The 13,855-nt window shown below is 40.4% G+C and overlaps 1 protein-coding gene across 5 annotated transcripts in view; it reads left to right on the forward strand.

Moving 5' to 3' along the window:
- Positions 1 to 13,855, forward strand: part of Sema5c (Semaphorin 5c) — a 232,364-nt gene that overhangs the window by 208,367 nt on the left and 10,142 nt on the right. For all 5 annotated transcript variants that reach the window (XM_019061175.2, XM_072304568.1, XM_019061176.2 and 2 more), the window contains exons 4-13: positions 5,825 to 6,032; positions 6,609 to 6,914; positions 7,998 to 8,197; positions 8,714 to 9,019; positions 9,445 to 9,601; positions 10,159 to 10,372; positions 11,065 to 11,219; positions 11,467 to 11,656; positions 12,265 to 12,621; positions 13,339 to 13,509. In XM_019061175.2, coding sequence (XP_018916720.2) covers positions 5,825 to 6,032; positions 6,609 to 6,914; positions 7,998 to 8,197; positions 8,714 to 9,019; positions 9,445 to 9,601; positions 10,159 to 10,372; positions 11,065 to 11,219; positions 11,467 to 11,656; positions 12,265 to 12,621; positions 13,339 to 13,509 — 2,264 coding nt within the window. The remainder of the gene's footprint in view (positions 1 to 5,824; positions 6,033 to 6,608; positions 6,915 to 7,997; positions 8,198 to 8,713; positions 9,020 to 9,444; positions 9,602 to 10,158; positions 10,373 to 11,064; positions 11,220 to 11,466; positions 11,657 to 12,264; positions 12,622 to 13,338; positions 13,510 to 13,855) is intronic.

Raw genomic sequence — 13,855 nt, forward strand, 5'->3', positions numbered from 1 at the left:
TAAATCTGAATGACTGAAGAGTACTTTTTCTTGTCGATGTTTTCAAGAGTCTGGACTCTAGATCCAATATGTTTATTTTCCAGTGTTGATTTGTCTATCAATTTCAATAATCAAACCAATTTGATCAATTTACATTTTCAGATAATTTTGTTCGCAATTTCACCCAAAGTTTCTGAAAATCTCGGGAAAAAATATTCATAAATTCCCTCAAAAATAAACATCTTAGCGAAGGAAATGTGGCAACTCTGGAATGTTCATACGACGTTCTTCCTTAGCACGGCAGAAGTGGAGTGTGACCCATCCTCCCCGCGTGATACGCGACCGATTATATCCTCCATGCAGCCCCCCCCTCTCCCCCCGGGTCTTCGCCGTTCCGCCCCCGCCGGATAATCCCGTCCCCTCCTGGTGACCAATTTCCGCGCCACCGCTGCGGCTTCCGCGCTGCGCGTGCGCAAAATCGCAGCTTCTGCACGCAACCGAAGCGCACACGCCAACGCGTCGACTCTGATTTATTTATTCCTCGAGGGCCCGCCCCTCGTCGCTCCGAGGCCCAACCCCGAGGAAAACTTACGCTTAGCTGAAATAAATCCGTCGCGTTTTCTTTAAAGACCGCCGGTGGATGAAGGAATGATACTTGTGAGGTGGCGTGTCCTACTTTCTTGCTCCAGCGTTTAAGTCTCCGGGCTGATTGTTGAACTCGGTAGACAATGCGATTGTCAAAGCTATTTACAAATAATACAAAGCGCTTTCCTTAAAGACCGAGTGATGAAGGAATGATACTGGTTCGGTTGCGTGTCTTACTTTCTTACTCCAGCATTCAAGTCTTCGTGGAAAACTTACGCTTAGCTGAAATAAATCGATCGCGCTTTCCTTAAAGACCGGGTGGATGAAGAAATGATACTGGTCAGGTGGCGTGTCTTACTTTATTACTCCAGCGTTTAAGTCTCCGGGCTGATTGTTGAAATCGGTAATGAGTTGTGCCTTCATGGATGCCGACCTAACCAAGCTGCGGGCCGATTATTGAAACTGATAGACAAAGCGATAGACAAAGAAGACAATGGTGATATGGTGAGATATCCTACAGGTAGGAGCTGGTGGTTGCAATGGACAATGGAGGTAGATAATAGACTAACTAGTGACAACCCACAAGAGACCCGATAATTAGTCAATCATTTGCTCCTTGAGCCTTTAGAAACCACCCATTTCAACTAGTAGGATAGCTTTATACTCTCGTGTCCTCTTTGTCTATAGCTTTGTCTATCAATTTCGACAATCAGCCCGCTGGTCTATTATATATATCAATGAAGCAAAAGTTACGCTTAGCTAAATTTAATTGGTTGCGCATGCTTCAAAGACCGTTTGTATGTTCTAAACAGGAATGGAATCGGCCAGGCAGGGTTTCTAACTTTTTTACCCCAGCGTTTGAGTCCCCAAGCCTTATAATGAGATGTCTTTTGTAATTAGAGAAGAATTCTGTAAAAAAATTGTCCCGGGGTACACAAGTTTTTCTGCCATGATACATTGTTTCCAAAAAAATTAAAATGGAACAGTGAGAACGAAAACACACCAACTCGGTGCCTCGAAAATGCTCACTTTTCACCAAGGGCAGACAATTTTCGTAAAGGTCATTGAAGTTACCGTGTCCGTTCCGACTCGGACATTTGAAGTTTCCTTAAGTACTTGCTTTTAGGCTCCAAAAATATTTTTCTTAGACTAACTTCTTCACCTAGTATGCAGTTTCGTGTGTGTGTCTTTATTATTTTCATTTTTTCGAGTTGGCGTGTTTTCGTTCTCACTGATTCAAATGGCGTTTACGGCGTTTTTGCGTTGCACGGCAGAGTGAATGACCAGAGTCTCAAAAAAAAACCGGACCTTCGTCGCGGACGCGGACTGGACAAGGATCTTTGGGGCCTGCGAGCCCATAAAGTGCTCTCTGGAGCGGGGCCCGGGTGCTCCCCCCCTCCCCCCCCCGATCTTCCCACCGCGAACTCTAATTTCATGCCGTGTTCCAAGTTCTCGTCACAATAAGCACGGGATTTATTGGCGTGTGGCACGTCATGTGAGTTACGCGGATATAATCCGCCCTTTGTCCGCTCGGAGCAGCACTTCACCACCCGTGCCGCGTCTGTGTCGCGCCGGGCACGACATCGTCCGGCGGTGAGGCGACCTGTCAAGAAGCTTAAGTTTCCTTGGAAGCTTTGATCTGCACAGGGTGATTCCCAAGAAACTCGGGGATTTTAGTCCCTGTCACACAAAGAAAAACGACGGTGTAAGTCGGCAGTCACATAACGACGGTGAAACTACCAAACAACGTATCTCGTTTGCGGTGTTTAAAAATCTACGCTCACATTTTATTTTTTTGATATAGACCAAATCAATATCATTCCTTGAAATTTTCACAGAATTTTCTCCGCATGAAGAGGAAAAATCACAGAAATTTTTAAGACTGGACGTTAAGTAGTTTTTCATTTAAAAAATAAAGTATGACAGGAAGTCTGCGACGTCGCAAACCGAGATACGTGGTCTGGTACTTTCACCGTCGATAACTCGTTTGCGGTGTCTGAAAATCTACGCCTCTATAATATTTTCTTGAAGAGGAACAAATTGACATCATTTCTTGAAGTTTTTGCAGAATTTTCTTCACATAGAGAGGAAAAATCGCTACGGTTTTAAAGAATTGTCGTTGAGTAGTTTTCCGTTTAAAAAATAAAGTATGATAGGAAGTCTGCGACGTCGCAAACCGAGTTATGTGATTGCCGACTTACACCGTCGAAAAACACTTCGGTCATGGGCCTCTTGCTAACTTCGGCTAAAGGATGAAGAATAAGAGATAATTGAAAATCATGACGCACTGGAAAGAAAAGTCGCTTGGATCCAGAGTCCAGACTCTTAATAACATTGACAAGAAAAAATACTCTTGATTCAATCCGTTCTTTCCTTGAATCGAAGAGACGAGAATCTTGATTTGGGCGGATTTCCTTTTGGTTCCAGCAAAAAGTCCGATTGAATCGAGAGTATTTTTTCTGGTCAATTTATTTTTAAGAGTCTGGACTCTAGATCCAAGTTATTCTTTTTCCAGTGTGAGCATCCTCATCAAAACTCTGAGATACACTCCCAACTTCACAATCCGCCTGAGAAATATTTTTCTTTTTTTTTTTTTTAGCTTTCCGCTTCAATAATGATACTTCGGCGCAAGCGGATATTTCGTTGGAGGGGTCATCCCATCCAACCCTTGTGCCTCAAGACATTATTCAGCATGGCTGACGCCTGCGGGCGCAAATCATGAGGAAGCACCATGGTCTATATCAACGCAAGGAAAATTTAAACGTAAACACGCGGGTTGATAAAATTTGGTCTCGTCGCGCGTGTACCAGGTTTTGGCGTATTACCGTCATCCATGTTAAATATTGCGTAGCATTCTAGTGCGCAAGGATTGGATGGAGGGACCCCTCTTGGAAATGTTCACCAGTGCCGTAGTATAGTTTCCAAAGCGGGACGCTCAAAAAACACGTATGTCTCACGCAGATTGTGAAGTTATGATTATATTGTAGACTTTTTTGATGTGCTCATCCTGATTTTTTTAGCCATTTTCCATATAAATTAACTCTTTCTTGGCTCCAGCTAGAGTCTGCAAAAGGTTTATTATGAAACAATAAGCTCTATGTGCGTTTTTGGTTCAGAAAATGCTTCATTTCCCGGAGTCACTAAAAGATCAATCCATAAAAAGTAGGGACTCAAGCCCGCTCTAAAGTAGTGGAAATAGCTATAAATAAAACAAAGCATGATTGGAAAACAGCTCTCAGCCGAGACAAGTCGGAGCTGTTAGGTGCTGATTGTTGCACAGCGGTACTGGATTTATGTGTGATATTTCATGAAAACGTGCATGCCTGAAGTAAAAACCAACAAAATATTAAAACATAAATTTGAAATTCCTCATGAATTCAAGACAATACAGTTCGGCACAGTTCTCCGTGCTAATAAACTGCGAATTTTTAATACTAAATGTATTACCGGGAATAATAAACTCTGCTCACCTCTTGCTGTTAATCAAAACACCAAACGTGTTGAGTCGGGGACGAGTCATCGGGGAAAAAGTCAGAAGATTCCTAAATGTGTTCGACGTTTTAATTTAAAATGTGAAGTGAAACCAATCCGCAGTAATATATTTATTTACAATACAGTGCGGTTATTAAAATTCATAAAAATCGCGATCTTTCCATTTCAAACTCCTTGCGCGATTTATTTTATCTCGTTCCCCTTTGTCGTAATCTTTTGCGTGCTTTCGTGGTTGCGTTTAGGACACACAACAAACACATTTTCAGGTTAGAAGTTGGCGGAGGAGGGCGGCACTTTACTTGAAAGCACTGTTTTCATTGGCTCTTTGGAGGAATATTGCCACTTACTGCTGTTTGGCCTAAATCTACGTCATTTTTTCGCACTTACGGTTTTCTCATACGTCTCGTTTTGATACAATTAAGATGAATTTTTGCTGTTTTAGCTGTTTCAATGATTTTATCTAAAAGAGATTAGACGAATTTTGAAGGAAACTCGATCTCGAAAATTTGACACTTACGCTATCACGACAGTGTTGAGGTACTCTATCTTAGGGTTCACCCTGTATAATCAACTCGCGATGTTTCATCGGCGAAGGTAGGAGTATGATTGGCGAGGGTGGGTCCAACGGTGGCGAAAATACGACCGGATGCCGAGGGAAGGGTCTCAGCACGGATCCCGGCGAAAGTGAGCGCTGAAACAAGGGACAGGGCCTCCCCGAGTCGTAAACATGGACCAATGTGCTGCGAAACAGCGGGAGCGGAGGTTTTACGGTGTCGCCACCTAGCGTGGGCCGCTCCAACCAGTGCTCTGCTACAAGGGCGCTTCCTGGTTGGCGTTGTCTCTTGCTGGTGCTGGACAGCAGCACCGCGGCCTCAGGAATAACGATGTATGATCATTCGATCATCGGCAAATTTTGGAAAGAACATTTTTGAAGAATGTAGGAAAACAATGAGAATCATTATGAATGTTTTCCCCAAAATCGCACTAGAAACTCTTGAATGAAGTGTCGGAAAAAATGTCTAAAAAAAATCCGAGATAAAAAATTCAGTGGAAAAAGCAAGGAGGAAAAACGGGAAACAAGTCAAAAAATACACGATTAATAAAACCCGAGACCTTTGACTCAAAACTGAGTCATTTTCAGTCGGAAACAATAAAAATTCAGAAGTTCAGAAAAGAATCTAAAGTTGAACTTATTTTTATCGGGCTGCATTTTGTTTGATGATATTACCTTTCTCCCGATCACTTGTTATCAGATTTCAGGCGATAGCTATTTCGATGTAACGTACACATCATCATCAGGCCACTTGGATTTGGTAAACACTAAAAGTCACGTTGTATATTGTTAAAATTTACTATTTACTAAAATTTATTAAAAACACTATAAAAACACTCGTGGGTGCACCCGTCGCCGCGAACGCGTCCTTATCACCGGTTTGCCGGCAACGGCTGACGGTAATTCGACGTGAAAACTGCAATCAAACAGCAAAGTTGACAAAAAACAGTGGGAAACACTTCCACACTAATCCACCTTACAATACCGATGTACCAAAACCAAAATCAGCTCCGGCGCGCCGGAAATACGAGCCGGAGTCCGCCGCGCGCGACGGAACGAGTATTGTACCAGGACCTCGTACATCATCCATGATTAATAATTTCATCGTTTCGCTTTGATGAATAGAGAATACAAAATCGTCGTAGCATAGGATATTTGTATTTCTACAGGTAAACTCCGAAAAAAGACTAAGAAATCACGTATTTTTGTCGACAGGGACGTGCTTTTCCGGTTGACTCTGGATGATCTGACCCCGCTGGAGAGGACATCATGGAAGGCGCAAACAGGGGCCGTGGATATGTGTCTCATAAAAGGCCAGAGCGAAGCTGATTGTCACAACTTTATCAAAGTACTATTGAGTACCGGCAAGAAACTCTTCGCTTGCGGCACCAACGCTTTCCAGCCCCATTGCTCATGGAGAGAGGTATTAACTATTTGGATACTTAAATTAGCAAAGAGTCTAGGTTGAAGTGCAAATATACGAGATTCCCTTTAGCTTTTTTGGTCCTCCGTTTATAGCAAGGTCTTATACTAATTCATCTGGAGGGGAGAAAAAAGGCTATATTTGTATGTATAAGTCTCAAAAAATAAGTACCAATCTTGAAATATTTAGGGAGATTCACTCAATGAGCTCATTCTACAAGTATATTGATTTTGGGTGAGGGGGGTAGCACTGCAGACCGAGTTGACAAAACCATTGCTTGCGTTTCTCTTACTTTCTTACCCTTGCGTTAAAGTCTCTGGGTTTCTTGCTTGGTCGCATCGTCACACATGAATTTTATACTCAGAGTTAACTGAATAAATTGAACAATTTAAGACGATAGGAGTACACTGTTCACTAAAAAAATATACACTAAAAAAATAAAAACAAATAATAATAACAAGATAAGTAAATAAATAAAAATATATTAAAAAATAATAAAAAAATTAAAAATGAAAAAATAAATTGAAAAAAAAAAATCTACCAAAACGACGTCATTAACCCTCAATTTGTTTGCAGTTGGAAAGCCTGAACCGCGTCACGGATTGGCCGCACGGGGTGGCCAAGTGTCCGCACTCGCCGCACGCCAACATCACGGCCCTGATGACGGCCGGTGGGCAGTACTTCGTCGGGACGCCGACCAACTTCGCCGGGGCCGACTACGCCATCATCAGGGACGCCGGCGCCAACCTCCCTTATCTGAGGACCCAGCAGTACGACAATCGCTGGCTCAACGAACCCCACTTCGTAGGCTCATTCGAGACTGAGGACTTCGTCTACTTCCTCTTTCGGGAGATCGCCGTCGAGTACATGAACTGCGGCAAGGTTAGTATCAACCTCTAGGAGTTTATAGCCTATGATGGACAGGGTTTGGCAGAAAGGAACTATGCCACATCAGCCAGATTTTCCATCAATGTCTGCGAAAAAATTACGTACCTTTTTTTACTTTCAGCCTACGATACCTTAAAAGTGTTGCATTCAACACATTTGGAAATTTTTTTAAATTTTAAAACTATTTCGACGCATTTTAAAAGTTTAAACTTCCTGGGGGCTTGGGGGGCTCAAGCTCCCTCCGAAAGCAAAAAAAAGGAGGGAAAAAATGAAGAAAAGGGGAGACAAAAAAAAATGCAAGAAAAGAGGAAGTTTGAACTTTTATAATGCGTCGAAATCGTTTTAAAATCTCAAAAATTTTCCAGATGTGTTGAATGCAACAATTTTCAGGTTAAAAAAGGCTGAAAAAATTGTCAAGGCAATTTTCAGGTCAAAAAAGGTATCGTAGGCTGAAAGTAAAAAAAGGTACGTAATTTTTTTCGCAGAAATTGATGGAAAATCTGCGTTACAGTATCCTCAGAATGCGTCCGTAACGTATTGCAAATCGATGGCTAAAATTGGAAAAATGGGAATTTTCATCGTAAAGTTTTATTTATTTTTTCTAGGAAAACTAATCCAATGATCAACTTGAAATTCCTTGCAAATACGCCCATATTTGAGTTAGCGAAATAGAATCACCAATCTTGAAGGAAAACTGTTAGTTACTTTCCTGATTTTAGGACATTGCAATGGATATGCGAATCTTTTGACTCTCAAGCCACCAATATGTTTTTGCTGTGCCGCAAGCTATGTGTCATGTCAATGACCGAAGTTAAATAATGAGTATCTCCGGTATCAAATATCCAATCGTTCAGAGTTCTTAGATACTAAATATTTCCATACGCTATACTGTACACATTTTTGAATGAGGATAGAGAGTCTACAAAAAATCTCAAGAAAACTGTTGTTAGGTTCCTTTTAAAAGAGTTACCATAGAGCTTTCCCAAAAGCTTCTTAAATATTTTCCTCCAATATTACTGACCCTCCTCTTCAATTTAAAATACGAAATATATTAACATCATTTTTGCAATGTTCCAGGCTATCTATTCTCGTGTCGCAAGAGTTTGTAAGAATGACCCTGGTGGTAAGACGATGTTGAAGGAAAACTGGACTACTTTTGTGAAAGCTAGACTCAACTGCTCAATTCCTGGAGAGTATCCATTCTACTATAATGAAATTCAAGGAATGACATACTTCGCAGACACAGGAATGGTCTACGCTACTTTTACCACACCCAGGTACTTTCAGCTCTTTAATTATTGTTATTATTATTTCTTAAGCTGTAATATATGGGAAGATACCCTAAACAAATATTTTGGTCATAACTAGTGTTTACAAAAATTAGAACAAAGTCGTGAGTGTTGCTTTTAAATTTTTTTTAGGGAGCCAAGAGTCAACCTACCATCCACGGAAACCGACCGGTATTAAGCGACCACTTAACACAACTTTTAACTAGCCCACGCATATGCCTGTAGCTACTCCAATGCCCAGCCATGTTGCGTTTTTGTAGGTCTATCAAATAATGTAGTCGGAAAACTTTTCCGAAATCTTTCACGATGCATAATACTACATTTTTGCTGGAAGGGTGTATAAACATGTATCAACATTATGAGAATACTAGTAATAATAAATAATTGGGCAAAATGAAATTAATTTAAGCACTAATAACGTAACTTAAGAGACTCTCAAGGTAACTGACTCCTGACTTAAGAGATCTATCCTCATAACTAATGTATAATCTTCTTCCGTTACAGAAATAGCATTCCTGGATCGGCCATTTGCGCATTCAATTTGACTGCTATCAATGCTGCATTCAACGGTCCTTTCAAATACCAATCGTCGGTTGGATCTGCCTGGGAGAAGATACCCAACACGGGAGGTTTATTCGCTCAGTGTCAGAGGAACAAAGCTGAACAAACTGAGCAAAGCCTGAGCGATGCTCTAAAGTATCGACTCATGGACTCTGCTGTGCAACCAACCACCTTGCATCCTCTGTACTCCTCGCAGCTTGAGACACTCACGCACATCGCAATGGATGTGGTTCCGACCAAATCGAATAGGTATGTTGTCTATTTCTCTTATTGCTCTCTCCCGTTATTCATTCGTTTGTATTTTACATAAATTCGTTATTTACAATTTTTATTGCTCCTCAAAAATACCAGCTGTACTTCAGCGCAACGTAGAGGTAATTCTTATCCCTATAGATCACTTAGATTTACCTTAAAGCTAATATTTGTATTGCGAGCAATAATAAGTAGCCACTGGCGATTTATTGACGGCTTTGTGTACTTGAGTGCCTTCACTTTTCCATGATACTTTACGCTTTGCCTTGGAAAAAGTTTCGTTGCCTCTTCGACCCAAACGTTTTACGAACCATTCAGTCTTTCCAAAAATTTGGATTCCATTTCTCTCTTGCGTAATGTAATCCAACAAATGTCTGAATATTATATTCGCACCGTTTAGGAATTGTCATTTTCTTTTCCAGGGAGCACTACGTCCTTTATGTCGCAACATTGGAAGGATTGGTGAAGAAAATATCAATCTTGCCTGGAACGCGACAAACTTGCGTGTTGGAGGTGTGGAAGCCATTCCCAAATGATGTCATCCCAAAAATCCACACTCTGCATTATTTAAAAGAAACGGTAAATTGAATTGAAAATACTTCTACTTAATTTATATTTCACTGTGTTACATTGTACTCCAACCAAATTGAATATTTATTTTCTATCAAACACTCTTTCATGTCGATCGATTCATTATGTGAGACAAAAATGAATATAAAAATGCAAAATTTTGGCTACGTAGGTATCCCTTTGGTGTTCACTGAACTTAGCCTATTAGAAAGAGAAACAACTTAATCAGCCAAAATACACATAATAAAAGAACAACTTAATTTGGGGAAAAGGCTGCAAATAAAGAAAAAGGAATGAACAAAACCCGGAACGTTTCAAAATAATTACAATTTCATTTTCAACCGGAAAATAAATTAAAAACAAAAACGAAAACGAGCCGTCGCTACGCTGTTATTGCGAGACCGAGCCTATTAGTGTGCTAAATTCATTTCCAAATTTTTGTTGAGGTAGAATTTGGCCTTTCTGAGGGGGAAGGCCAATGGTATCTTTACGTCAAAATATGTATTATATAACGGAGTGTATCTTTCTAAAAATTTTAATTCAAATTTTTTTTCATAACTCATCAGGATTCGGTCTACATTGGGACGGAAGAAAAATTGATAAGAATCCCAGCAGAACGTTGCTCACGGCATAAGACTCGAGAAGCGTGTGAGGGTGCCATGGACCCTTATTGTGGCTGGAGCGAGCACCAGGAACAGTGTCAACCACCACCAAATCGTGATCCTCTTTTCATGTACTGGTATCAAAATGCAACCATGTGTCCTGTCACCACTCATTCAGGTAGATCGCAAAAGAAACATGTTAAAAGCTCATGGATGTTCATTAATGACCAAATGGTGATTTTGAGGAGATAAGTTAATTTCAAGGAAAAACCAAAATTGTAAATTTGCTTGGTGAGCATTGAATACCCTAGACAATACTGAGTTTTTCAAACATGGCCATATTTTTTTTTTGTGAAAAAGCCATTTCCTGGGAAAATAGCAATCATTCAGGACTTTGTCACCTTCCGACCAAAATATCACATTCGTTATTCGACGTTTAAAAATTTTCGTCGCCATTTAGTTTTTTTACAGAGGAATTATTGGTGAAATCTGTTCGAAAATTTCACTGAATTTTATCGGCAACACAACAAAAATTCGGTGAAATTTTCGGACAGCTTCGTTGAATAATTTCTCTGTAAAAAAAAAAAAAAAAATAGTGGCGGAAATTTTTAAACATCGCATGGCTCCTGTGATACTTTGGCCGGAAGGTGACGATTTATTGACTTTGTGCAAATTATAATATAATTGCTCATGTTTTAGATTTATCTTCTGAAGTATTTTAGAATGCCTCTTGAAAAGAATTCAGCTTTATTGCAAAATAAAAAATTGCAAAATTGCAGCAAAAATTGTGTAAGAATATAATCTGATTCATTAACTTAAATTTTGTCGTACCATCATGCCTAATCATAAGGTTATTTTTGATTTTATCAGTGCCTGGTGGATGGTCATCGTGGTCGAACTGGTCAGTGTGTAGTCATATGAATACCAATAATGATTCTAGCGATTCTTGTTTGTGCTCCACAAGACGATGTGATAATCCTGCACCCCAAAACGGAGGGGCTCCTTGTGAAGGCCCATCTATCCGAGTAAGTAAAATTCTGATGTAGTATTTCTGAATTTTGCAAAACTTTTAGCAATTCTATTGTTGCAGAATTTCCGTTAGATTTTTGGGTAACATTAACTTTACTAGATCCTCACTCGTGAAATCTGGAAAAGCTCAAATGAAATATTTTTAGTACATCAAGGGATATCATCCTCTCATTCCATTTTTCAAATTTTCACAAGGAATTGACTTAATTTTACTTATCCTGTCATTCACCTCTCCATTTTCAGGTGACAAACTGCACGGTGCACGGAGAATGGACCCCGTGGTCGGCTTGGTCAGCTTGCTCACAAACTTGTGGCATGGCGATAAAAACGCGACGTAGGTATTGTGGCAATCCTGCCCCTGCATTTGGAGGACGAGTTTGTGTCGGTCCAGATACACAAGAACTTTACTGTCATACAAATCCACCTTGTCCTGGTAAGTGAGAGTAAAATAACTTACATCTACAATTTACTTTAACATTGTTTACGAATACGAACTAAGTGAAACTCACAACGACTTTTATCATCGATTTTCTTAGACATGGTGTAATTTATGGAAAAAGTCATTCTATAAAAAGTGCTTGAAATTATATCATGAGTTGATTTAAGCAAAAAAATGGGACGTTATGGTCAGTTTTTCATACTTCGAATTCCAGATGTCGCTGGCCAGGTTGTACCGACCTACGTCTCAGGGTAAACAAACCTCAAGATGCAAACACCTCCTTTTCTTTTCTATGCGCCACAGGAATCTGCCATAGTACACTGGAAAAAACACATTGGATCCGGAGTCCAGACTCTTAAAAACAACGACAAGAAAAAATGCTCTTGATTCAATCAGATTTAAGCTTAAATCAAGAACCAAGCCTCTAAATTTGAGCGGATTTCCTTTTGATTTAAGCTTACATCTGATTGAATCAAGAGTCATTTTTCTTGTCAATGTTTTCAAGAATCTGGACTCTAGATCCAATGTGTTTTTTTTCCAGTGTTTAAAAAAAACCATCAACAAATCAGCTGTTTTAATACTTTTTGTGCGTGTGTTTTCAGCAATCACACCACCAGTCCAAAACGGTGGATGGAGCAGCTGGGGCAGTTGGAGCGAATGCTCAGCTCGTTGTGGAGGCGGATTTCGCGTGCGTCATCGGCAATGCAACGATCCTCCACCTCAGAAACCCGGCGGTCTGGACTGTCCTGGCAACAGTGAGGAATACGAAGAGTGCAACACGATGCCCTGTCAGGAACTCAAACGCTCGTCGTGGACCCAGTGGATGCCGGTCGGGAATCGCTCTGAGAAACGATTTAGGTACAAATGTCGGGCACCCGTGTCGGATCCTACTTTCATCAAAATAATCCTCGACAAAGAGGAGGAAAGGCTGTGCGACGGAGGAGCCTGTCACAGAACAAGTAAGTGTCTTCTTCAAAGTTGTATACGATACAAGTATTCGTACACGATGGATGACCGTGTTGTATATACGAAAAGTTGAAGGCGTTTTACGGCTCGATTTGGTGCTCCGATGTTATAGCGCCTTGATGCCACAATTCGTACTGAGTGAATGACCACGCTGCATATACAAGAAATTGAATAAGGCGACTAGTGACATGTAAGATGAGAAAAGAATAAAGTAACAATGGGTCTGTCAAAACAACCACCTGCATATACATTTTCCGGGTGAATTTGCTCAAAAATCACGTTGGTCACATCAAAAAAATGTGAAATCCACTTCTTAGCGCGCAATCTGCGTAGTCTGTAGCACACTTTTTTTAAATTTACCTCTTATGCGGGCAGTTTTTTACGGTGGCCGGCGGTCAGGATTGCTTCAAAAGGGACTTAAAGGGACTTACGATTGGATTACATTTTGCAATAAGGGACCACTATTATCGGCTCATTTTAGAAACAACATACATGCCATTGGTTTCTCTATGCAGATACGTGCTTTTATGGGAGAGCCAGAAATAGTGGTTCCTTAATGCAAAATGTTGTCCAATTTCTAATATGTCACAGTGTGCTAATTTAAAAGTAAACATGTGATTTAAAAACATTGTCCTCGGAAATAAATTTTTAGAGGAAAGTGAACAAGTACTGTTTGTACCTCAATACAATGTTGGCTCATCTATTTCTAGATCCTCGAGATCGTGGAGAAATGGAGGAAGAGTGGTCCGAATGGTCCAACTGGTCAGAATGCTCCGCCGAGTGCGGGGGTGGAACTCAATTTAGAACAAGGAGCTGTGAAGGTCGTGATTGTCCAGGATCACCACAAATGTCTCGGACATGTAACACCCAGCCATGTAAAGGTTTGTTGAAAATTATGAGCAGATTACTTGAATGAATCATGATTTTTCTCAGGATTACTCCACCTCTCCATTAATATTACTACAAGTTCTTCAATTTTTAAGATTAGCACAATTTCCGTATTCAAGACCGTCATCTTCGGTAAATTTTAGAAGGGAGGTGTCAACAATTGTTGAGAGCAGGTGAACTTTGCAAGGAAGGAGGAGAGGCAAAATTCCCGAAAATCGCGAAAATATCAAAATATCAAAAATTCTTCATCAAAATTGACCGATTCTCTTAAGGGGGTCAGCTTTCTAACGTAGTAAAAAATGGAAATTCCTGTTCCTTCCCTATCCTGCCATCAGAGGA

The sequence above is a fragment of the Bemisia tabaci genome, chromosome 9 (genome assembly GCF_918797505.1).
Source record: "Bemisia tabaci chromosome 9, PGI_BMITA_v3".
Lineage (NCBI taxonomy): Eukaryota > Metazoa > Arthropoda > Insecta > Hemiptera > Aleyrodidae > Bemisia > Bemisia tabaci.